Source organism: Ranitomeya imitator, chromosome 1 (genome assembly GCF_032444005.1).
Source record: "Ranitomeya imitator isolate aRanImi1 chromosome 1, aRanImi1.pri, whole genome shotgun sequence".
Classification (NCBI taxonomy): domain Eukaryota; kingdom Metazoa; phylum Chordata; class Amphibia; order Anura; family Dendrobatidae; genus Ranitomeya; species Ranitomeya imitator.
Window position 1 is genome coordinate 767,123,376 of NC_091282.1, and position 26,550 is coordinate 767,149,925.

Consider the following 26,550-nt stretch of genomic DNA (forward strand, 5'->3'; position numbering starts at 1 on the left):
ATCGAGGGTCGGCGATGCGTCTCCATTGTAACCATAGAGGTCCTTGAGACCTCTATGGTTACTGATCGCTGGTGGCTGTGAGCGCCACCCTGTGATCGGCGCTCACAGCACACCTGATTTTCAGCTACATAGCAGCAAACAGCAGATCGCTGCTATGTAGCAGAGGCGATGGCGTTGTGCCTGCTTCTAGCCTCCCATGGAGGCTATTGAAGCATGGCAAAAGTAAAAAAATATAAAAATTTATATATATATATATATATATATATATATATATATATATATATATATATATATATATATATATATATACATACATATACACATACATACACATATACATACATAAGTTTAAATCACCCCCCTTTCGCCCCAATCAAAATAGATCAATAAAAAATATAATAAAATCTACGCATATTTGGTATCGCCGAGCTCAGAATTGCCCGATCAACTAAAAAAAAAAAAAAAAAGCATTAACCTGATCGCTAAACAGCGTTCCGGGGAAAAAAAAATTTGAAACGCCAGAATTAGTTTTTTTGGTTGCCGCGACATTGCATTAAAATGCAATAACGGGCGATCAAAAGAACGTATCTGCACCGAAATGCTATCATTAAAAACGGCATCTCGGCACGCAAAAAATAAGCCCTCATCCGACCCCAGATCATGAAAAATGGAGACGCTACGGGTATCTGAATATGGCGCATTTTTTTTTTTTTTTTTTTTTTAAGCAAAGTTTGGAATTTTTTTTTCACCACTTAGGTAAAAAAATAACCTAGTCATGTTTGGTGTCTATGAACTTGTACTGACCTGGAGAATCATAATGGCAGGTCATTTTTAGCATTTCGTGAACCTAGCAAAAAAGCCAAACAAAAAACAAGTGTGGGACTGCACTTTTTTTGCAATTTCACCGCACTTGGAATTTTTTTTCCCGTTTTCTAGTACACGACATGCTAAAACCAATGTCGTTCAAAAGTACAAATAAGCCCTCACATGGCCAAATTGACAGAAAAATAAAAAAAGTTATGGCTCTGGGAAGGAGAGGAGCGAAAAACGAACATGGAAAAACGAAAAATCCCAAGGTCATGAAGGGGTTAAATGTGCCAATACTGGCACTTTGCACAGCTTTTCCCACTTGCCCTGTGATGGTGGCAGCAAGTGGGCTTCATATTTATGGGGTTGATATAACTTTTGCATTGTCCAGTGACATCAATCCCATGGATTAGTAACGGAGAGGAGTCTATAAGTCACCTATCCATTACTAATCCTATAGTTGCATTGTAAATAAATACACAGCAAGTATAAAGTCTTATTTGAAATATTTTTATTTTCAAAGGACAAAGATAAACAGTTATACTCACGTATGCCCATTTCATTGAAACCAATCATTGAAACCATAATCTCCAGTAAAAAACAAAAACAACCAGATCCCTCACCTGTCAAGATGTTCTGTCCAACAGTTATCCACGTCTGGGAATAGTTTAACCTGGATGGTGTCAAGATGTGACAGTCCAGGCTGAAAATCCACTGGAGAAAGCTGCTGCGAGCTTAGTGTCGGTGACCTAATCGAGGTTACCGCAAGTCTGAGGCTGTGGGCCCTGAACTGCGGCGACTCACTGTGCTAGTGGTGATCTCAAAGAGGTAGCCGCAGTTCTGGGGTGCAGCTGGGAATGCATCCTCAGTGAAGTCACCGCTAGTCTTTGAACTTGAGCATTTTGGCACAAGCCAAGTTGAAAACCTTTTTTCCCAGACATGGATTACGGCACAATACAGAACATTGGACAGATGGGACTTTATTTTTTTTTGTTTTACAGGAGACAATGGCTTCAATGGAATGGGCATTATATTTGCCTGTTTATTTTTGAAATTAAAAAAAGGATTAAAGACTTTATACTTGCTGTGTTATATTGTAAATAGACTTCTAGATATTTACGAATCCGTGGGCTTGATTTCACCAGAAACAAAGGTGACATCAACCCCACTTGCCACCGCTACAGGGCAAGTGTGAAGAGCCAGGCAAAGCGCCTGCGATCTTTAGGCTGTGGTGTGGGAGGGGACATCCATGCCCCCTTAATTGTCTGCTTTAGGTTGGCTGGTTAATAAAAAAAAAAAAAAAAAAAAAAAAAAGGGACACCCATGCCGACTTATAGTGCAGGCTCCCATCAGCCACCACCTGCTCTTGCTTTATTCATGGCAGCAAGCTGATGGGAGCAGTAGTCCCATAAACTGAGGCCTGTGACCGTAGATAAAACTCTTGCCATCATCTCACAGCTTGGGAGCCACAGCTTTGACCGGCGGTAACTATCTTGCTGCCGATCAGAAGCGGTTTTTGCCACGCTGTCATGCACATGACCGCATGGCAGACACTGGATATTCGGGCCCACCCATTCATGGGAATGGGTTCCAGGTACCCAAACCAAACGTGTTCTTTAACTGTTCAGCCGAACCTGAATATCCAGGGGTTCGCCCATCACTAGTTTGGAATTCACCTTTCAAAAGTTGCAACATTTTTGCAGTGTTTTCACACCAGTTTTGCCCAGCTCTGACAAAACAAGAAGAGCCGTGAGGTGTGGTGATCCCCACTAGTCAAATTCATGATGTGCTGCAGTGTTCACCAAGTCGCAAACTTTACTCCAGTCTCTGACTGGAGTAAGATTGCAGTGAGGCACAGGGAGTAGCACGCCACTTCATGCTTTGTCTCTATTAAGTGGCATGCGTCTTAAGGTACCGTCACACTTAGCGACGCTGCAGCGATACCGACAACGATCCGGATCGCTGCAGCGTCGCTGTTTGGTCGCTGGAGAGCTGTCACACAGACTGCTCTCCAGCGACCAACGATGCCGGTAACCAGGGTAAACATCGGGTAACTAAGCGCAGGGCCGCGCTTAGTAACCCGATGTTTACCCTGGTTACCATCCTAAAAGTAAAAAAAAAAAAACAAACACTACATACTTACCTACAGCCGTCTGTCATCCAGCGCTGTGCTCTGCACTCCTGTACTGTCTGTGTGAGCACAGCGGCCGGAAAGCAGAGCGGTGACGTCACCGCTCTGCTTTCTGGCTGACCGACGCTCACAGCCAGTACAGGAGGAGTGCAGAGCACAGCGCTGGAGGACAGACGGCTGTAGGTAAGTATGTAGTGTTTGTTTTTTTTTACTTTTAGGATGGTAACCAGGGTAAACATCGGGTTACTAAGCGCGGCCCTGCGCTTAGTAACCCGATGTTTACCCTGGTTACCAGTGAAGACATCGCTGGATCGGTGTCACACACGCCGATTCAGCGATGTCTGCGGGGAGTCCAGCGACGAAATAAAGTGCTGGACTTTCTTCCCCGACCAGCGACAGCACAGCAGGGGCCTGATCGCTGCTGCCTGTCACACTGGACGATATCGCTAGCGAGGACGCTGCAACGTCACGGATCGCTAGCGATATCGTCTAGTGTGACGGTACCTTTAGTGAATCAGCAGCCTCGCACTCAAGACTGACATGAAAGATGTGTGTCTTGATTGGGGCCTTATTGTACAATCCTTTTAAGACTTCTGAACCCTGCTACGTACAGAATATTCCATGTAATGCGGGACTGACCTTTCTCCGCAAGGGACACTCTGTAGTTCTCCAAGTAAATGACTTTCAGCTTGTTCCCTATCAAGGGGTCATTGTTCACGATCTCCCCTACGGAGGTGATGAGTTTTATGATATTTTTTGCCATGTAATAGCCAGGAGCAGCCTTTGAAGGAAAAAACAAAAAAAAAAATTATGGAAAAAGTAAGGTCATGCAGTACTATTTTATAACTTTGCACAGGTGACATCTGCACCCTTGTCCAAGTTCATATGGCTGCTGTTCAGAACAGAGGTTTAATCAACATTTTGTAGTGAGGTTTAATGCCACCGATGTGATAAAATGGCTTTCTGCAGCCACCACTAGAGGGAGCTCAGTGCATACAGAAAGCTCCCCTAGTGGTTGCTGCAGGAAGTCAGTATTAAAAAAGCATATCCTTCCTGAACAGAAAATGGTCAATATAAGCCATAGATTTGTCCCAGCTCCACGTAACATAAATTATACATTTTAGGACTACAATTAGAGAAGACAGACAAAATTATACCTTCCCTCCAATAATGACAGTCCTTGGCACAAATTCCTTTGTGGGATTTGCTCTTATTCCTTAAAGAAGAAAAAGAAAGTTATAACTTAAGTAAACAAATACTTTAAGATCTGCAGGAAAAAAAAAAAAAAAAAAAAAAGTACAGGAGCTATATCACCTGTAAGTCTACGTGCTTAGCTTATACTGTTTTGTGGGTTAACACTCTTTAAAGCCTTCCTGCCCACAGTCTGAGCAAGTATAGAGACCCCATCTGCCCCACAGAGAAATAATTACTTGCCATATCATTTTACAGCTCCAGAATGGATTTATCACCCGAGATAGATGTGAGCAATTACACACATTTGATGAACGCTCTTCTGCACCTCGTACCTGATTTCCCCAGCACCCCCCATAAATCATCTTGTACACAGATCGGGATAATCAGACACCTAATGAGCCTTCCCCCATAGAGGGGGGCTGGGACAGTGCAGAGGTGACAGTCGACCCATGAAACAGATGTTCCCTCTGCACCTGAAATCCCTCAGATTGTGAGCGAAGGAGAAATCTAGATTTATAACCCGCCATTACAGAAAGAGAAGGACCACTGAAATCTTCAGCCATGATTGCACCCAGGACACAATTAAGGAGTGTGTCTATTAAGGGTGGGGGGGTCTCATCTTTGAGGGACCCTTAGGAAAAAATTATATATCACACAGTCATGGCCAAAAGTATTGACACCCCTGCAGTTCTGTCAGATAATACTCAGTTTCTTCCTGAAAATGATTGCAAACACAAATTTGGTATTATCTTCATTTAATTTGTCTTAAATGAAAAAAAAAAACACAAAAGAGAATGAAGCAAAACATTGATCATTTCACACAAACTCCAAAAATGGGCCAGACAAAAGTATTGGCACCCTCAGCCTAATACTTGGTTGCACAACCTTTAGCCAAAATAACTGCGACCAACCGCTTCTGGTAACCATCAATGAGTTTCTTACAATGCTCTGCTGGAATTTTAGACCATTCTTCTTTAGCAAACTGCTCCAGGTCCCTGATATTTGAAGGGTGCCTTCTCCAAACTGCCTTATTTAGATCTCTCCACAGGTGTTCTATGGGATTCAGGTCTGGACTCATTGCTGGCCACCTTAGAAATCTCCAGTGCTTTCACTCAAACCATTTTCTAGTGCTTTTTGAAGTGTGTTTTGGGTCATTGTCCTGCTGGAAGACCCATGACCTCTGAGGGAGACCCAGCTTTCTCACACTGGGCCCTACATTATGCTGCAAAATTTGTTGGTAGTCTTCAGACTTCATAATGCCATGCACACGGTCAAGCAGTCCAGTGCCAGAGGCAGCAAAGCAACCCCAAAACATCAGGGAACCTCCGCCATGTTTGACTGTAGGGACCGTGTTCTTTTCTTTGAATGCCTCTTTTTTCTTTCTCCTGTAAACTCCATGTTGATGCCTTTGCCCAAAAAGCTCTACTTGTCTCATTTGACCAGAGAACATTCTTCCAAAACGTTTTAGGCTTTTTCAGGTAGGTTTTGGCAAACTCCAGCCTGGCTTTTTTATGTCTCGGGGTAAGAAGTGGGGTCTTCCTGGTTCTCCTACCATACAGTCCCTTTTCATTCAGACGCCGACGGATAGTACGGGTTGACACTGTTGTACCCTCGGACTGCAGGGCAGCTTGAACTTGTTTGGATGTTAGTCGAGGTTCTTTATCCAACATCCACACAATCTTGTGTTGAAATCTCTTGTCAATTTTTCTAGGGAGGTTAGCCACAGTGCCATGGGCTTTAAACTTCTTGATGACACTGCGCACGGTAGACACAGGAACATTCAGGTCTTTGGAGATGGACTTGCAGCCTTGAGATTGCTCATGCTTCCTCACAATTTGGTTTCTTAAGTCCTCAGACAGTTCTTTGGTCTGCTTTCTTTTCTCCATGCTCAATGTGGTACACACAAGGACACAGGACAGAGGCAGAGTCAACTTTAATCCATGTCAACTGGCTGCAAGTGTGATTTAGTTATTGCCAACACCTGTTAGGTGCCACAGGTAAGTTACAGGTGCTGTTAATTACACAAATTAGAGAAGCATCACATGATTTTTCAAACAGTGTCAATACTTTTGTCCACCCCCTTTTATGTTTGGTGTGGAATTATATCCAATTTGGCTTTAGGACAATTTTGTGCTTTTTCATTTAAGACAAATTAAATGAAGATAATAACAAAGAATTTGTGTTTGCAATCATTTTCAGGAAGAAACTGAGTATTATCTAACAGAATTGCAGGGGTCTCAATACTTTTATGTATGTATGTATGTATGTATGTATGTATGTATGTATGTATGTATGTATGTATGTATGTATGTATGTATGTATGTATGTATGTAATCTTGAGCAGATTGCATTTAAATTAATGGGTTGTGTACAGGTTGTGATGTGTCCTCCAAGGATGCAGGGACAGTGGGTCACTGGTTTCTATAAGCAGATTTTCAAATACTGTATTAGTAAGTTACAGGGTGTCCTTTGTTTGGGATTCATCTATTAGAGCATCTTTCTCTGCAGAACCTGGCCTGTGGGTGCACTACACAGATCACGCATTCATTTCTATGACAACTGTAATACTTCGGTCTACCTGCGGGGTTGCTATAGGGAAAGTGTAGACCTGTGCTTTTCTCACTGCTGCAATTCGTTTATTACTAATCCGCTAAACCTCAAATATGCACAACTGGAGGAGTGGGAATGAACACTCACTGTTGTACATGGTGATGATATGGAGACAGTTCAGCAGTTGCCTCTTATACTCATGGATTCGTTTTACTTGCACATCAAACATGGAGGACGGGTTCAGTTTTAGTTTGTATGCCTTCTCAAGATATTGGATAAACTTTATCTTGTTCTCCTAAAGCAGAATGAGAAATTGATACAAAAGTACTTTTTTTTAAACAAATCTTGCAATTTTAAAACATACAGGAAGTAGAAGTGTAGTATTTAGCATAGTAGCCAGCGGAGGAATTGTAAAATGTATTATATTTTGGAGAACTAAAATTACATAGTTATATATCACACTATGTAATATTTTAGGTCCAACACAGTCAATTTGTTAATCTATGCCTCTATAGCAGGTTAGGTGTAGGCCTAGCCAGGGAATATGGGGCTTTACATCAGAAAGCCAGAGATAAACACAGACATTCTGCACAGAACTTAGGACCCGTTACATAAATTGGGTTTTAGAAGGAATATCCCCAAACACAATCCTAGTGTCCATAACGGTCACGCACCTCCTTCACTTTGGAGACGTCCCTGATGAAAATGTTATCATCCACGTACTTGTTCAGTTTGCTCAGCTGGCTCAGGTCCTTCACGTAGTCTTCTCCTATTTTCTGAAATAGAAGGATGCAAGGGTTAACCCTCCAGGATACAATTCTGACCTGATGGGAATTGTAGTTCTGCAATAGCTTCCATTGGTGCAGAGGTAGATGCACTCAGGCCCTGTAAGTGGCCCCATGGTGGGTGGAGGGACCCGTGTGGCAGCTTCCATCAGAACTGTAGATTTAATATTCACCTCTGCTATGAGTTCTGCAAGTCCCGGATTACACAGGAGGAGCCAGCGCCTGGGAGTGATCCCGTTTGTCTTGTTCTGGAACTTTTCTGGTTCGATTTCACTGAAGTCTTTAAACCTAGAGAAGAATCAGCAGCTTATTAACCCAAGGGTCCGACCCATCATAAACATCTGATTATTGGAGGACTCGCCACAACCGTGCATTTCATAGAAAGCCCATTCATTTCAATAGGACGTGCAATGCTTTATTTCCACTGCGGAGGCGCTGCAGGGAAACAACGAAACTAATCTGTAAGGAAAATTATGGTAGTCTCAAGCAATCACAGCTAGTCCCAACAGCCAGGCAGAGAGATCAGAACTGCATGTCGTTCAGTGCTGAAGCCATTTAACCCCTTCGTTCCTGATTGGTAAAGTTATGGCCCAGAGCAGCAGGCGGAGAGGTTTGCCATCAGTGGATGGGTCAGGTAACTTACACGTCATTCCTCACAATCTCCGAGTGGATTCTGGCCACCCCGTTCACCGCATGGGATCCGACAATACACAGGTGAGCCATGTTAATCCTTTTGATTCCATCTTCTTCAATCAGAGACATTCTTCTCAGACGGTCAACATCTCCTGGGTACAGGGTGGAAATTCTCTGGAGGAGGAGTAAGAAATACACAAAATTGGGCAAGGCGTCATCTGAGGCTACACTTAGACTAGGTGCACACTGAGGCCCTAACTGAAAGCTTTTATGCCATGCAGCTTTTGACGTGGTCATTCCAGTGTAAAACAGCTCCACAAAAAAGGTTACACGGGACATGGTTACACCTCTCAAGTTTAGCAATGTTGTGGGAGTAACAGGGTGTGACAATTCTGGCAGGGCGCAAGCCATTGAGAAGATATGCACCGGGGCGGCTATTTTAATTCTATAGCTTCTTGGACAAAGTTTGTTATTTGCCAAGTAACTGCATTTAGCAATTTATGACATTTCCTTCAGGTTTTTTTTTTTTTTTTTTTTTTAATGTTTCTGGAGATCCCCATTGATGAATTCAGCACAGACTGCAGTGAGCTCGTCATTAAGACCGGCATGCGCAAAGCCAGTTTTCGTTAATTGCACACACCCCCCCCCCCCCACTGATGAATTAATAGAGTTTGCGCTGCAAAAGCTCAGCAAAAAGTGTGCGCAAATACTTAAAAATAATTAATAAAAAGAGTTCCTATGTAAAACTTATACAAATACTTCCCAATTGTGAAAGGAAAGGATTATCTTATGCCAAGCAACTCCTCCTGCCTGTGGCAGTCCTTCATATGGACCCACCTCCGAGTGAAGCCCATTAGTGTCCCAGCATTCCACGATGCCCTCCCCACCACAGACTTTCCAGATTATGGAATAATGCAACATTCAGAGAATTCGGCATACAGTTTGTATTGGAAGAAGAACACTCTGCGGACTTACATCCAAATGCCTCTGGTTTATCTCGTAGATGATCTGCAGATGTCTCGGAAGCAACTTCTCCACGAGATCCACCGGCCAGCGCTCCAGAGCTTCAGGCAATACTGTGTGGTTTGTGTAAGCATAAGTGTTCTTGGTGATTTCCCATGCCTTAAAGGAAAAAAAAAAAAAAAGCGTAAAGACACATCTATCCCCAGGAGTGAGACTAAGGAGAACAGAGCTCGCAGGTAGTTTTGGCACTTCCACATCCCCAGAAATTTATTCTGAAAATTGCAGGGGGTCAGATCTGGACATTGTCATTACCTTTTCCCAGGGAAGTTTCTCTATATCCAGGAAGATCCTCATCAGCTCTGGGATCCCCAGTGCAGGGTGAGTGTCATTCAGCTGTATGGCAACCTGGAGAGAGAAAAAAAAAAAAAAAGAAAAAAATAGAAGTTGTTACATTGTACACACTTGGAAGAAAAATTCCAGATTCAGCATAAAAAAGGAGGAAATCATAAAATCAAACACCTACCTTCTCCGGAAAAGTGTCAAAGCCAGTCCTCACAGACTCCCTGCTCCCAAATCTAGAGGCCTTGAACCGACGGATGATGTCTTGAAGGGAGGCCGCCACCACAAAGTACTCCTGCTTAAGGCGCAGCTCCTTCCCCTCAAAGAACTGAGCAAAGATCAGAAGATTAAAGTAACAGTTCTGGAAAAATTTACATTTAAGTTTTAAAGCCAAAAACGGAGTATTAGACTGCCGAAAAAAAAGTCAAGATCTAATACTGCCCTCTAGTGTCATTTTCAGAGCATTACATCCTTTTGTATACACCGAGTAGTGGAGGAGCCGGGACTCACATTATCGTTTGGATACAGGACGCGGGAGATGTTCTCGGCCAGGTTCCGGTCCAGGACAGCCTGGATATAGTCACCAACATTAACTGTAGAGGAATACAGAAGCAGATACATGGCCACTCTAAAGGAGATGGCACAAAAATAGGGATTTTTGTGTACTCACCGTAAAATCCTTTTCTCCGAGCCATTCATTGGGGGACACAGACCATGGGTGTATGCTGCTGCCACCAGGAGGCTGACACTAAGTAATACAAAGAAAAAGTTAGCTCCTCCCCTGCAGTATACACCCTCCTGCTGGCTCCCAGCTAACCAGTTCGGTGCAAAAGCAGTAGGAGATCAATAACGACATAAGCGTAAAGCATGTCACATTATATATATATAAGAGTATAACATATCAAAAGATAAAAACAAAGCATAAGCTAATAACAGGGCGGGAGCTGTGTCCCCCAATGAATGGCTCGGAGAAAAGGATTTTACGGTGAGTACACAAAAATCCCTATTTCTCCTTCGCCTCATTGGGGGACACAGACCATGGGACGTCCCAAAGCAGTCCCTGGGTGGGGACAACATCACTTCAGGCCGTGTAGCCGCTACTTACAAGTGCGCCACCGCGGCCTGCAAAGTCCACCTGCCCAGACTCACATCTGTGGAAGTGAGTGAATTATAGTGCTTCAAGAATGCATGCGGCCTGGAGGAATTCGCAAGCCTGCGGTCGTGCTTGCCGACGTCTGGCGCCTAGAGCCCTCAGACAGGGAGATAGGCTGGCATCTAGCGCGAAAGGACTCCTGGATGGAAAAAAGAATCCACCAGGCTAACGTGGCCGAAGAAAAACGGCTAAACCCTTCCTGCGACCTTCAGGAAGCCTACTTACCATCGAAAAACCCGAGTAAAATGTCCAACCTTTGGAAGGACGTCGTCCTCGATACGTACCCACTCGGAGCACTCGCTTCTTCCAGATTATGGAGAACCCATTCCGCTTTGTGGACTAGAGCCGAAGGAGATGTGAGGACGATGCCCCTGCAACAGTGGAGATATAATACCCCTTGGCAACGAGGGAAGGGGATGGCTAGAGGGCAACCTTGCCTTGAAGGTAATAAGGAAAAAAGATAAAGAACAAAGCGTCGAGATCTGAAGACTCATCAGGAGGACAAGAACGCAGAGAAAGAAGGGGAGAGACCCTCCCTGATAGAAAAGTCTATCCGGATAAGAAAAGGAGTCCACTGTAAGATGCCCAGGACCATTAGGGTCCCACGGATTTAACGGTACGCGGTAGGGAAGAACTACAGGTTGAGGCCTGCAAGAAAGACCATATTTCCAGCTTGAGACAATAAGCCGGAAAAATACTAGTACCGCAAGCGAGAAAAAAAAAAAAAAAAACCTGACATGGTCAGTGCGGGTCTCCCGGGATCACTGGGGCCCTACCCGCTTCCGAAAAGGTTTCAGACGTAGTGGAAGAGGGGTTATGGAAATTGGTACCATGGAAGAATAGATCATGCACTGCAATGGTCTTGAATCGCGAGGCCAAACCATGAACTGGAGTACATTGGCGTTCAGCTTGGACGCCATCCGAACTACCTCTGGAGTACTCCAGTGAAGGCAGGTCCGATGGAAGATTTCCGAGTGAAGTTCCCACTCACTTGAGGAAAAACCCGGACGGCTGAATATGTCTGCCGCCCAGTGTTCTACTCCAGGGAATGTACTGTTGAGATCACCGAAGATAGAACTCGGCCCATCAGAGAGTGCGAGGTACCTTAGCAAGTACCCTCAGTCAAGCGCCATGGCTAGATGGCTAACTTGGGGCACAGCCGAGGCATTATCCAACTGAAGACCCGCCAGAAGGCAGAGGGCCTGCTGAAGGAATAGCCGTACCGTTCGGATCTACAGAGAGATGATCGGGAGAAGAAAACTGGCAATGGTATCTCCCAATAGCCCTTGGGCCGGGAGAAGGCTCTGAAAGAGAAAGGAGCTCAGAGACTACCCTTTGAGAGCCTGATTGACTTGCAGAAAACGAGCGCAGCGAAGGAAACTGCTTCCGTAGACGTCCTTTCCCTCAGAACCCTCCTAGCGAATTGAAAGAACCGAGGGAATGAGAGATCGAGTGCGCAAGCTCCCTGTAGAAGGGCCACGACCTAGACCCGAGAGAGAATAACCATCCTTCTTGGGCAGGATCATCCTCAAAGAGGATCTGCTGGGCTGAGAATGAGGGAAAAAAAAAACTTGTCTAAGTTTAGCTGCTAGCCCAATAGAGAGGTAATTGCAAGTGATATGGACGACTCAGCGTAGTCCTAGGAGAGCGGCTACAAAGTCGACCAAATAGGGCAGGACGACCATGCTTCTAAGGTGCAAGAAGAACATGACAACCGTCATGACCCTTGCGACCACTCTGGTGTGGTAGCCAGGCAGAAGGGCCAGGTCGTGAAAATACTGTTCGCGAATGGAAAGGCGAAGAGATTATAGTAGAGAGGAGAAATAGGTATGTGAGGGTAAGAATCCCGAATGACGATGGATGCCAGAAAACAACCACGTTTCTCTCTTGAAGTAGTGGCTGAGCGGAGGAACTCCATCCGAAAAAAGAAAGGGCCCTGTCAAAGGTTGTTAGAAGTTTGGGGTCCAGGAATGGAGATACTTTTCATTCCCTCCATTTTGGAACCAAGATCCCTTAGATCTAGACTGTCCTGGCCAATGCTTCCACTGCTGGTTGAGCCTGAAGAAGAGATACGATCCCTTGCTAGTCTCCCGCTCAGAAGATTTGATTGGCCAGCTATACTGTGGAACGAAGTAGATAAGGTCTGGGACCCGGAGACTTTCATTCTCTCCCTTTGGTCAAGCAACCCATGTGGCGGCTAAGGAAGGGTAGAGCGCTGAACCCGAAACCACAAGACGGAACAAACTAGATTTGCTATCCGACTGTCTGTGGAATCTTAATTGATGATACACCGGCCAGGATACTGGTAGGAATACCGCAAGAAATTCTGCCCGGCGAGTCTGCCAAGTGACAGAATGCGGGACTGTAACCAGCAGGTCTCTGCCATCATCGTGCAGAGAAGAAAATAAGGAAAAACCTCGATCCACCATCTTCTTAACAGGGAAGTGGAGAGGAATCGTCCACTTTCTTGCATCTGATACAAAGGGGGGAAAACCTCCTTGTTGGGACGCCACAAATGTGGACGCCACATTCCCAGAATTGAGGTTTCCGAGTGGACAGGGCAGGTTGTGGCGATAGACCTGGATGCAGAAGAAGATACATGGAGGCGACACTCAGTGTGCTCGTCTGTTGAAGGTGTGGGGGGGAAATCGGAGCCCTTTAAGGGACCCGTCGCCCATAAAATTCCGACCAGGTATGGTATCCTACTTAGAGGTCTTCCAGTGCATCACCGTCAAATGTTGATGGAGATTTTCTAGAACCTGTACGTTTTTCTAGAATACTTGCGGCCCCTGCTAGCCGACGGCTCCCATTGTAGGAGAGGGAGCATGTGAGTGCTCCAGAGCTCAGTTAGGGTGACCAGCTTAGGATAGATGATGTGCCCTTAAGACCAGTAAATACTGGCCATGAGCCTTTAAGACCAGGGAATACTGGTCTTGTGCCTTTTGTAAGATGACACACTGTTCATGTGCCTTTAAAAGCAGGGCATGCTGAAATCCAGGAGATAATGGTCATGTGCCCTTAAAACCAGTGTATGCTGGTCATTTGCGTTTAAGACCAGGGCGTACTGGTCCTGAGCCTTTAAGTCTAGGGCATAATGGTCACGTGCCTTAAAGACCAGGGCATACTGGTCATGTGCCTTGAAAACCAGGACGTACTAGTCATGTGCCTTTAAGACCAGGGCATACTGGTTATAGCGTTTAAGACCAGGGGATACTGGTCACGTGCCTTTAAGACCAGGGCATACTGGTCACGTGCCTTTAAGACCAGGAAATACTGGTCACGTGCCTTTAAGACCAGGGTATACTGGTCACGTGTCTTTAAGACCAGGGCATGCTGGTCACGTGCCTTTAAGACCAGGAATACTGGTCATGAAAGAAATGTTGGAACAAGTGCCTTAAAGACCAGCAAAGCTGGTAAGGTGCCTTTAAGAACAAGAATGCTGGTCATGCTCCTTTAAGACCAGGGATGCTGGTCATGTGCCTTTAAGACCAGTGCCTACTGGCCCTGTGCCTTTAAGACCAGGGCATACTGGCCTGATTAAGTACTAAGGAAAAGGAGACCGGCTTCTGGCAGAGCAGAGAATGCTGGGGATGTGACCCTTTTAAAACTAGGGGACCCTTAAGACCAGGGAATGCTGGTCCTGGGTTTAATAAAAAGGCATGGAAAGCTGGGGATGCACCTATGGGCCCAGTGACTACCGGGCAGAGTATTAAATACCAGGGAAAGAGTCACCAGGGAACGAGTCATGAGAGCTTCATTGCTGGGAACTCACAGCTCTCTGTTTGCAAGCCTGCACACTGTACTATACATTCTGTAGTGTGCAGGAGCACCAGAGATTGCAGCCTTAAGTATATAAAAAACAGGGAAAGCTAGTCCCTTAATGCTGCCGGGATGCGTGCCGGGGGGGGGGGGAGATATTGGGGCGATTCACCTTACTCAGGTTCTGAGTCCCCCGTCTGGAATAGCGCTGACTTCAGTGCTGAAAAACCGCCGGCCGCAGCCCCCTCCAGAAGAAATAGTGACCGCAATGGAGGAGGAAGAAGATGGCCGCCGAGATCTCGTCTGGAACGAGAAGCGCCTGAATAGGGGGCGGAGCCGCTAGAAGGGAGCAAGCGGTGGGCGGGGCTTCCCGGGATGCGGCCTAAACAGGGCCGAAGCCGGGGACTAAATTTATGGCTTCGGCCGGCGCGCACCCACAGACTGAAGGGAAAAGTGCCGCGAAGCTCTGTGGGGACCCAGTCGCTATGGAGCCCTCCTCTGACCGCCGGAAAACCCAAATCTCACGGAGCACTTACCCCAATATGGAGGGGGTGGCAGATGCTGCAGGTAGGAGCTGTGCCCGGGTAGACAGGACGGTGCAGGGTTGGGGAGCCTCCATCCACCATCCCTGCAGAAGAGGGGTGGAGAGGAACCGTCTGCCTCCTTCCATCATCCGCTTTTTCAGTGGTGATGCAGTGGGGGCTGCTCGGACGCCACGCTGGAAGGTGCCTCTGTACAGCCGAGGGTAAAACCTGGTGGACAGGGCTGAATGTCCGGCAATAGGCCTGGCTGCAGAAGAGGATACTGAAGGTGAAACTCCAGTGCTCGTCTGATAAGGGAGGGGGGAGATCGGTGCCCTTGAAGGGGCCCGTCGCCCCTAGAATCAGCTCAGGCAGTGGCTTCCCACGTCGCAGGAGAGGATACGGAGAGGTAAAACTCCCGTGCTCGCCTGTTGATGGTTCGAGGAGATCGGAACATGAAAGAATCCGTCGCCCCATTCGACCGTAGTAAAAAGTAAAAAACGGTAAAAAAAAAGAGTTCTTTGGGTCTGAATAGCAGACCCGTCCGTGTGCCTCCTACGGACACTAAGCAAGAACTGGTTAGCTGGGAGCCAGCAGGAGGGTGTATACTGCAGGGGAGATCACTTTTTCTTTGTATTACTTAGTGTCAGCCTCCTGGTGGCAGCAGCATACACCCATGGTCTGTGTCCCCCAATGAGGCGAAGGAGAAAATGGATTTACCAATATACAGTATATCTTACAGACAGAACAGGGAATAGGCAGGAATTGCTGATGAGCCTTTGTAATCAACCACTTCCTGCCTAATGTAATACAGCAACCTCAGAGGAAGCAAGTCCAAGAACTTCTGTCCATGAAGATTACCATATCTGGAATTAACGCAACTTCTTAAAGAAACACACATGCACTCTGAAGGTGTACCCAGGAACGGCCACTACACAGCGTATGGAGCGATGCAATCTGGCACCATTGGACCAATGTAAGACCTAGTAATCGCTGGATGGTGGGTACTGGGTGTTGGACCCCACTGATCAGAGAATGATGCACTAACTTAAGGATAGGCCATCAATATCAGTTAGATGGGCAACTCCTTTATAGAGATCCATATGTCTTTAGCTGTCATACAGATCCAGGTTTTTGTTTGTTTTAGCTCCACATATCCATTTTCCTTGTTACTTCCATTGGTAATGTCTTAAAGCCCCCCATACATATTAGATGGTTATTATCCCATCCAACCTAGGTATAATGTATATGGCAGATCACATACAGAAATTTGATGGTGGATTATTTGGCCAATTTTCTACATAAAAACAAAAGCAAAACTTTCTTTAACCCCTTTACCCCCCCAAGGGTGGTTTGCACGTTAATGACCTGGCCAATTTTTACAATTCTGACCACTGTCCCTTTATGAGGTTATAACTCTGGAACGCTTCAACAGATCCCGGTGATTCTGACATTGTTTTCTCGTGACATATTGTACTTCATGATAGTGGTAAAAATTCTTTGATAGTACCTGCGTTTGTGAAAAAAACGGAAATTTGGCAAAAATTATGAAAATTTCGCAATTTTCCAACTTTGAGTTTTTATGCAATTAAATCACAGAGATATGTCACACAAAATACTTAAGTAACATTTCCCACATGTCTACTTTACATCAGCACAATTTTGGAACCAAAATTTTTTTTTTTGTTAGGGAGTTATAAGGGTTAAAAATTGACCAGTAATTTCTCATTTTTACAACACCATTTTTTTTTTTTTAGGGACCACATCTCATTTGAAGTCATTTTGAGGGGTCTATATCAGAAAATACCCAAGTGTGACACCATTCTAAAAACTAACTACACCCCTCAAGGTGCTCAAAACCATATTCAAGAAGTTTATTAACCCTTCTGGTGCTTCACAGAAATTTTTTGAATGTTTAAATAAAAATGAACATTTAACTTTTTTTCACAAAAAAAATTTATTCAGCTCCAATTTGTTTTATTTTACCAAGGGTAACAGGAGAAAATGGACCCCAAACATTGTTGTACAATTTGTCCTGAGTACGACAATACCCCACATGTGGGGGTAAACCACTGTTTGGGCGGATGGGAGAGCTCGGAAGGGAAGGAGTGCCGTTTGACTTTTCAATGCAAAATTGACAGGAATTGAGATACATAGTAACATAGTTAGTAAGGCCGAAAAAAGACATTTGTCCATCCAGTTCAGCCTATATTCCATCATAATAAGATGGGACGCCATGTTGCGTTTGAAGAGCCACTGGTGTGCCTAAACATTGAAACCCCCCACAAGTGACACCATTTTGGAAAGTAGACCCCCTAAGGAACTTATCTAGATGTGTGGTGAGCACTTTGACCCACCAAGTGCTTCACAGAAGTTTATAATGCAGAGCCGTAAAAATAAAACAAAATTTTTTTCCCACAAAAATTATTTTTTTTAGCCCCCAGTTTTCTATTTTCCCGAGAGTAAAAGGAGAAATTGGACCCCAAAATGTGTTGCCCAATTTGTCCTGAGAGTGATGATACACCATGTGGGGGGAACCACTGTTTGGGCGCATGGGAGGGTTCGGAAGGGAAGGAGTGCCATTTGAATGCAGACTTAGATGGATTGGTCTGCAGGTGTCGCATTGCATTTGCAGAGCCCCTAATGTACCTAAACAGTAGAAACCTCCCATAAGTGACCCCATTTTGGAAACTAGACCCCCTAATGAACTCATCTAGATGTGTTGTGATAGCTTTGAACCCCCAAGTGTTTCACTACAGTTTGTAACGCAGAGCCGTGAAAATTAAAAAAAAAAAATCTTTCCCCCCAAAATTATTTTTTAGCCCCCAGTTTTGTATTTTCCCGAGGGTAACAGGAGAAATTGGACCCCAAAAGTTGTTGTCCTATTTGTCCTGAGTACGCTGATACCCCATATGTTGGGGTAAACCCCTGTTTGGGCACACGGGAGAGCTCGGAAGGGAAGGAGCACTGTTTTACTTTTTCAACGCAGAATTGGCTGGAATTGAGATCGGACGCCATGTCGCGTTTGGAGAGCCCCTGATGTGCCTAAACAGTGGAAACCCCCCAATTATAACTGAAACCCTAATCCAAACACACCCCTAACCCTAATTTCAACGGTAACCCTAACCACACCTCTAACCCTGACACACCCCTAACCCTAATCCCAACCCTATTCCCAACTGTAAATGTAATCTAAACCCTAACTGTAACTTTAGCCCCAACCCTAACTGTAGCCTTAACCCTAACCCTAGCCCTAACGGGAAAATGGAAATACATTTTTTTAATTTTTCCCTAACTAAGGGGGTGATGAAGGGGGGTTTGATTTACTTATAGTGGGTTTTTTTAGCGGATTTTTATGATTGGCAGCCGTCACACACTGAAAGACGCTTTTTATTGCAAAAAATATATTTTGCGTTACCACATTTTGAGAGCTATAATTTTTCCATATTTTGGTCCACAGAGTCATGTGAGGTCTTGTTTTTTGCGGGACGAGTTGACGTTTTTATTGGTAACATTTTCGGGCACGTGACATTTTTTGATTGCTTTTTATTCCAATTTTTGAGAGGCAGAGTGACCAAAAACCAGCTATTCATTAATTTCTTTTGGGGGAGGCGTTTATACCGTTCCGCGTTTGGTAAAATTGATAAAGCAGTTTTATTCTTCGGGTCAGTACGATTACAGCGACACCTCATTTATATCATATTTTTTTGTGTTTTGGCGCTTTTATACAATAAAAACTATTCTATAGAAAAAATAATTATTTTGGCATCGCTTTATTCTCAGGACTATAACTTTTTTATTTTTTTGTTGACGATGCTGTATCACGGCTCGGTTTTTGCGGGACAAGATGACGTTTTCAGCGGTACCATGGTTATTTATATCTGTCTTTTTGATCGCGTGTTATTCCACTTTTTGTTCGGCGGTATGATAAAGCGTTTTTTGCCTCGTTTTTTTTTTTCTTATGGTGTTTACTGAAGGGGTTAACTAGTGGGCCAGTTTTATAGGTCGGGCCGTTACGGACGCGGCGATACTAAATATATGTACTTTTATGGTTTTTTTTTTATTTAGATAAAGAAATGTATTTATGGGAATAATTTTCTTTCATTATTTTGGAATATTTTTTTTATTTTTATTTTTTTTATTTTTTTTATTTTTTACACATTTGAAAAAATTTTTTTTTACTTTTTTTACTCGGTGATCTGACAGTTTGCACAGCACTCTGTCAGATCACCGATCTGATAGGAGTGCAGGCTGCTTCACAGTGCCTGCTCTGAGCAGGCTCTGTGAAGCCACCTCCCTCCCTGCAGGACCCGGATCCGCGGCCATCTTGGATCCGGGGCTCGAGCCGGCAGGGAGGGAGGCAAGACCCTCGCAGCAACGCGATCACATCGCGTTGCTGCGGGGGGGCTCAGGGAAGCCCGCAGGGAGCCCCCTCCCTGCGCGATGCTTCCCTGCACATCGCGATCATCTTTGATCGCGGTGTGCCAGGGGTTAATGTGCCGGGGGCGGTCCGTGACCGCTCCTGGCACATAGTGCCAGATGTCAGCTGCGACAGGCAGCTGACACCCGGCCGCGATCGGCGGCGCTCCCCCCGTGAGCGCCGCCGATCGCGCTGGACGTACTATCCTGTCCATGGTCATGGGGGCCCACCCCACCTCGACGGGATAGTACGTCCGATGTCAGAAAGGGGTTCAGAAATATTTTGTGCATCTGCAGATGAGGAGGCCCAGTACATATGTACTTACTATGTAAGTATTGTCCTCCTTGACATGAAAGATCTTCGGATTTACATTATTGCCTACCTGCACCCGCAACAGATGTCCCTGACAAAGGCCGCTCCAGGCCAAAATGTTGGACTACATCTGTTTGACTCTTTAGGCTACGTTCAGACTAGCGTTGTGCGCCGCAGCGTCGGCCACGCAAAAACGCTGCGTTTTGCGACGCGTGCGTCGTTTTTTGCCGAAAATCGGACGCAAGAAAAATGCAACTTGTTGCGTTTTCTTGGTCCGACGCTTGCGGCAAAAAAGACTCACGCGTCGCAAAACGCAACAAGCAAAAACGCATGCGTCCCCCATGTTAAACATAGGGGCGCATGATGCGTGCGTCGCCCATTAGCACTACGCTAGTGTGAACGTTGCCTTACTGCATCAAAATAAAATTTACACTGCAGCAAGACCTACAGGCTCATTTTCTTTTGTGGTGCAGAGGTTCCTCCTTCTACCAGTACATGGCATTGTCCTGCATCTACCAAACCAACAGCCCAATGGTGGTGAGAGTCAGAACTTATGGTCGTCAGTGCCTGACAGCCCCACACAAACTCACAGTCTCTGAGGTTGAAGTCATTTGGCGCTCTGGCAGACCAAAGCCTCATAGTATTGACCGTGTTATTCATATACCCGGGCACCGGAGTGTCATATGGCATGGCCAGAACCACCTATAACAGAAAGAGGTGAATATTAGACTTTAAATGGGCACATGAGCCAGATATTGAGTTCTAGTATGATCTCCAACCTCACCTGGGTGTCCACCCAGCGGACGCCTGTCTTTGTGTTCTCCACTCGCCCATAGAAGTGAACAGGCAGCATGTACTCTGGCCGGGCCTTCTCCCAAGGATTTCCATGTCTCAGCCAGTCATCTGCTTCCTCAACCTACACAAGATGGGTGATATACAAGATAAGACAATATGGATTCCCAAGGATTGGCGTTACATACCGACTGGGCCATAAGCATCCTGCTCTGCCCCATTGGAGACCAGTGCTATTAAAGCCCCTGTGAGGGGCTGGGATTACAGATTTTGGAGGTCCTAGTAACCTCATGTTATACCAATGAGCCTATACAGGCCTCACAGTTCTAGGACAGCTTGTATGCAATCATCTTCCCTGCCATATATAGTCCAGGCCAGTATGATTAGCACATTACACAGGAAGTGTGGGTAATGATACGTTAACTAAGGGACCTGGCCTTGGGTAACAACCTTTGTTTTTCTTCCAAAACCTGAGTTTCTCAATGACCCTTTACCAAGTATTTCCTGAAATGTAAAAATGAGCTAATAACCACAGTGGAGAGATGGGTCTATAGTGGTGGGTCCGGTCACATATACGAGGGATTGCAATTATAACCTGGCGCAAGCCACATGCAGAAGTGTTGGGCATTAGTAGTCATGAGCCCCTCACCCGCTTCCATAGCACTAATACACTTAGGCCTGAGAACACTATACTTTTAAGGGAAGAGTCAGACAGCCATATGTATAGCACAGGGACTACAATGCTCGGACTGGCTGGCAACTCTCAGGAAGGGAGCACGATAGCTGCATAGAAATACATGCAGTCACACCTTGGTAAGGAGAGCCTCCGGCAAGTCAGAGCATTACAATGCAATCCCCATCCGATTTATATGGCCGTCTGACTCTTCCCCGAAGTGTAACCTAAACATTAAATGCTACCAGGTCAAGGGATGCTTTTGGCCAGAGTCCTCAGGTGGTGCCCCAGTGCCCCTCTGGGTGGTGGTCACCAGCTAACTAGAAAATATCAAGAGATTGGTAGATATTCTCCCAATTTTGGTGTTATCCTGGGACACCCGGGTCACAAGCCCCTCTAGCCCACTGGGCACATTGGTGCAGTCCATAGAAACCCAGATCCAATTGGGATTGTAGGAAAGAAAGCCACGAATATGAAATTAGTTTCTGAAAGCTCCAGCTTTCTGACAAGGAAGAATATTATGGAGACTGCAATAATAGAAATTGCGCACCTGCCAACCATCTCTGATCTTCTGGTTAAAAATGCCATACTCATAGCGGATGCCATATCCGTAGGCAGCGAGACCCAAGGTGGCCATGGAGTCCAAGAAACAAGCTGGAAAAGAGAAAGATATATCACTTGGAAGAACCCAATATGACCCTAAAACTTATTAATGAGGCAAGACTTCTCCAGTATCAGCAGCGCCAGGCAATATAATCTTACAACCGGAACGATTGTATGCACTTGTTACATTAGGGCTCAAATACGCATTATGGAGGTCTTCTGCCCTAGAAGCATGGCCACTTAGAGATGGGATTATGTAGTAGTGAGATTTGGTGAAGCCAGGACTACTACCCCCATTCCAAGTGCAGTGAAGCTGCTCCAGTTAATAGATCACCAAGTGGAACAAACAATGTATTCCCCCGTGTAGTCCCGGTGGTCTTAGTGTCAATGCCCCAGGTCATCCTGAAGACCGTTACACATGAGTATAAATACTTAAATTTCAGGATGCTTCATGACAGATGAATAAATCACATTAATTAGCCTTAATGGTTGTCAAAAATATCAGCCATTCCCACTGTCCCCGCAGACTGACCTGCAAGACGTCCAAGACCACCATTACCAAGCCCAGCGTCCTCCTCCATCTCCTCCAGTTCTTCAATGTCCAGTCCAAGCTACAGAACGACAAGATTCAAGAAAAATCATTAAGGGCACAACAGACCTGGTCTATTAATGGAGTTTGAAGATCAAAAAAAAAAAAAAAAATAGTGATGTCGATTACAAATTCTTTGTCCCGACACAGGGGTTTTTTAATTCCAGTGGTAAAGATGCATAGTATATGGCTTGTTGTTTACGTTACCTGCCACCCCTGCTGTCAGTTAGCAGTGGCCGGTCTCCTAGGTAATCCATTTGCTGTAGAGCTAGTAAGTGCTCATCTGAAGCTGGTTAGATCGCCATCACTTTGTAACGGAGGCTGCAGAGGTGAAGTTGGACCATGCAAGATGGAGTGCATGGTTCTGGCCAGCGGCTCATCATGCTGCCAGTACCAATTGTTAGGTATCAGGGGCACAATGTGCTTCTGAAAACATGATCCTGAGACAACCCATTAAAAAAGGAGAGTCATTCATTTTGGGGGGGGGGTTCCCTTTGTGCACAATATATCGAAAATGTTAACTTTAGAGTGATAACCGAGATTAATGCCCTACTAGATTTTCCTACACTTACAGCACGGCAGTGGAGGATTACGGGAACATAGACTAACGCATCTTCAGGAAACATTGGATAATAGCACTTACACCGCTCCGTCCCATCATTGTCCCCGGGTCGGAGAGCAGAGGACAAGAATTGCATTCCCAGAAAGACATTACAGAGCACCGCAGCAAGGAGACAGAATGGATCAGACGTAGGGAGAGAGATTTCATGGATAGGACTTTGGTAGGAAAGACAAGCGAGAGCTGAGGACCCTCCAACCAACGCACTACTGAGGGGCCTGATGCCAGAAGATCACAGACAGAAGGAAAGTTTCTTGGGAGATGTCAGGAGCTGGTCTGAGCCACAAGAAGTTGGAGGTTTTGGCTCCTGCAGTCAGTCCAGTCCTGGTTTAGTGGGGTCTGATCTACTGGGGCCATGTAATGATCTTATTTCTACACTGCTCGTGCCCTGCGTCTCACAGATCAATGTCAGATTATGTTATAATCCAGTTCTAATGAACGGGTAAAAGTAAAGGGGAGGGTCCTCAGAATGCCAGACCTCTAAAATAGTTTTGCTTTATGGATCTGCAGAAATATAATAAAAGGCTCAGTTCACTTTAGAGACCACCCTTTCTGCATTTCTTCAGATATTACAATTAAAACCAGAGAAATTTTATGAGAAATGTGTCTCAGGAGCTCAGCCAAACAGCCACTGCCCATCTTTCTTCCTCACTTAGAGGATTGTAAGACAACTGGCTGCAGCAGGAGCCTCCCCCCACTGCCAATCTGAAATAGGACAAAAGATCGTACATGACCAGAGTCTCCACATTACCTGATAGATGGCTTCATCGCAAGCGTTCTGCAGCCCCAGGTTAATCATGGTGTTCTGCAGGGTCCGGCCCATGTAGAATTCCAGGGACAGGTAGTACGTTCTCTGCAAGACAGTAACAAAGGTGGTCAGGAATGAACACTACGGCGTCCAGGACATCATCTGTGGGGGGGGGGGGGGGGTTATTACACACATCTAGGACGTTCCAGATATATGGAAATCTGGTGACGACCCCAATGGGCAAGTCCCTTATACCACATGGTCAGTCAGTTATCACAAGGAACAAATGAAGTGACTACAGTAGTGTTATTGCAAGTTGTAGCCAAATCTCCTTTCAGACAAGCTCTAGGCAGGATTTATTTTTCTGCACCAGTCTGACTGCAGGGCAAATGTCTGAAATGAAAAGTATAATAGGAACGCTGTGGTTAATCCAGGACCCGCTGCTAGAAGTCACCAACTTCACAGCAGAGTAAAGGGGCTAGCCTCTGCGGCAGTAGAGCGGTGCACAACTTGGATCCAGAAGAGATCTTGCAAATGGAACGGATTGATTAATGTCTACCACTGCAGTCTAACAATAGTAAAAATTAAAAAAAAAAAAAAACTACACAATTCTGTAGTGGGATGCATTCAATAAAAAACAAAACCAAAAACACCACATTGCAAAGCTTTTTTCCCCAAACATCCAATTGCCCATTTTTGAAGAGGGAAAACTACATTAATTATGGTTTCTGGAGACAATTAAAACTTTACAGTACAATTTCCATGTAGGTTTACGCTCTCTTATCCAAGATCTTTTGAATCTTTAATCCCAGTGGTTGTGTGATGATACAGAGGGGTATAGTTTGCTAAAAGTATCAGCGCTGAGTATCGGGAAACCCGATTATCTGGTTTTAAAAGGATCATTTAGAGTTTTGTCCTCTTCTAGGATGTCACTGGACTTTGGCACCCTGACCACCCAACTGCGCAGGGAGCTGTGGCTGGCACCGGTCACTTTTATTGGGTGGTGGGGACACCGCAGGGGAAATACAGTACGTGGTAAGCAGCATTACACAAGGACCGTCGCCCCTTCATTCTCAGGGGTAGTACCCCATAATCACTGATCATCTATCCCAGTTTGCAGGCTGGTTGACAAGTCAGAGAGCAGAGTCAGCACAGTTTAACAGTGAAGGTCAGTGCTGGGATTACAAAATCTTCACCTACTGTGTCACCATGGAAGGCTGTCCAACAACACAGAGGAATGCAAGAGATGGAGCAGGTTTTATGGTGACGCAAGAGGTTTAACCCCTCAAGCAAGAGAGCAGTACTAACCTCATGGAGAATATGTTTCGCCTCTCTCCCGAGGAACTTGCTTGGAAAGCAGCTCACCCCCAAGGTCCACAGATCATGCCCCAGTGTACGGACAGTCGCACTGTGACCACATTACCCTACAGTCTATATGAAAACAATTCTATTTTTTTTTTTTTTTTTTTAAAGCAAATTCTTGCATTCACTGTAGGATTTAATGCTAGAGCTGGGGGTACGATGATGAAAGTTGGCTTAAACAGTAGTCGGACTCGTAAGAACCCGGGCCCAGCACAGTATCCCCTGCAGACCCAATAATAATCCAGCAAATATTGTTCTATGCAATGCCTCATACACTGGGTATATCTCCATCTATTGCGAAAAACTACAACTACCAGCATGCCTTCACAGCCAGTTACAAAATTGCACTATAGTCTCAGGGGCAGAAATATCATTAAAGCAACCTACGTGGCTGCACAGGGGCCATGTCTACCTCCGAAGCAGATAGAATTGAGCATTATGATGAGCTCTTGGGTGCAAAGGACCCTCACATTGTGCTTGCACAGGGTCTCTGTCCGCCAGTCCTAAACCTATTAATTTCCCCACATCCTGATTACAGGACCTTGGTTTAACAAGTTAATAATGGAGAAACTTTCAGCAACCACACCCATAACAGATGACAGCAGGCACGAGAAATGTCATCTGTAACTGCAGGGCATGTAATGCACAACATTCAGATATCCCCTATAGTGCCCAATCCTAATCCGCACAACATACCCAGATATCCCCTATAGTGCCCAATCCTAATCCGCACAACATACCCAGATATCCCCCATAGTGCCCAATCCTAATCCGTACAACATATCCAGATATCCCCTATAGTGCCCAATCCTAATCCGCACAATATATCCAGATATCCCCTTTAGTGCCCAATCCTAATCCGCACAACATACCCAGATATCCCCCATAGCGCCCGATCCTAATCCGCACAATATATCCAGATATCCCCTTTAGTGCCCAATCCTAATCCGCACAACATACCCAGATATCCCCTATAGCGCCCGATCCTAATCCGCACAACATACCCAGATACCTATAGTGCCCAATCCTAGTCCCCAGTCTCTGGTATAGAGCCCATTGGAGGCAGGTACTGTATAGGGGCAGTTAGCAAAGCTGCTTGCATGATTGCCTGTGGATAATGGAGTCTCAGGACTTCCTGTAAGAAAGGGTTAATAGCAGGAGCACAGTGCTGGCAGTAACAGGGAGCGTTACCTCAGTGTAACAACAAACATTTCCTCCAGCAGAAACCACAAGCCCCCCAGTGTTACTAGTGTAGCGAGCACACCGCTGCCCCCAGTACCTTGGGGTCCTTCTCATAGTAGTACTGCTGGGTCCTGATCCACCTGCCCACCAGGTGGTCCCGAACAGTGTGGGCCAGAGCAAAGTAGTAGTCTCTGGTGGTGGAGACATTCCTGTCTTTGACCAGGGTGAAGTGCAGATGTCTGTTGAAGCCTTTCTTCAGCTCGGAGACATTCTCCACCCCGACAATCCCCCTGATGCTGATCTGCCTCCTCTTCTCCTGGTCAGTCAGGGGCTTGGCCATGTCTGCTGTGCAGTGTGGGGGTCCGGAGGCTGCACTTTATAACTAGGCAGCCTCAACTTCCCCTGTGCTGCCTCC

General features: G+C 45.5%; 1 protein-coding gene across 1 annotated transcript in view; it reads right to left on the bottom strand.

Moving 5' to 3' along the window:
- The window catches only part of LOC138646106 (glycogen phosphorylase, liver form), a 39,598-nt gene extending 13,048 nt beyond the window's left edge, over nucleotides 1-26,550 (bottom strand). Inside the window, exons 1-16 of the mRNA XM_069735573.1 lie at nucleotides 26,233-26,550; nucleotides 23,595-23,696; nucleotides 22,168-22,246; nucleotides 21,583-21,686; nucleotides 20,352-20,483; nucleotides 20,158-20,269; nucleotides 9,913-9,995; nucleotides 9,587-9,730; nucleotides 9,376-9,468; nucleotides 9,076-9,222; nucleotides 8,111-8,274; nucleotides 7,641-7,755; nucleotides 7,357-7,458; nucleotides 6,830-6,977; nucleotides 4,096-4,154; nucleotides 3,578-3,719 (exon numbers count right to left, since the gene is read on the bottom strand). Coding sequence (XP_069591674.1) covers nucleotides 3,578-3,719; nucleotides 4,096-4,154; nucleotides 6,830-6,977; nucleotides 7,357-7,458; nucleotides 7,641-7,755; nucleotides 8,111-8,274; nucleotides 9,076-9,222; nucleotides 9,376-9,468; nucleotides 9,587-9,730; nucleotides 9,913-9,995; nucleotides 20,158-20,269; nucleotides 20,352-20,483; nucleotides 21,583-21,686; nucleotides 22,168-22,246; nucleotides 23,595-23,696; nucleotides 26,233-26,475 — 1,969 coding nt within the window. The 5' untranslated portion in view covers nucleotides 26,476-26,550. The remainder of the gene's footprint in view (nucleotides 1-3,577; nucleotides 3,720-4,095; nucleotides 4,155-6,829; nucleotides 6,978-7,356; nucleotides 7,459-7,640; nucleotides 7,756-8,110; nucleotides 8,275-9,075; nucleotides 9,223-9,375; nucleotides 9,469-9,586; nucleotides 9,731-9,912; nucleotides 9,996-20,157; nucleotides 20,270-20,351; nucleotides 20,484-21,582; nucleotides 21,687-22,167; nucleotides 22,247-23,594; nucleotides 23,697-26,232) is intronic.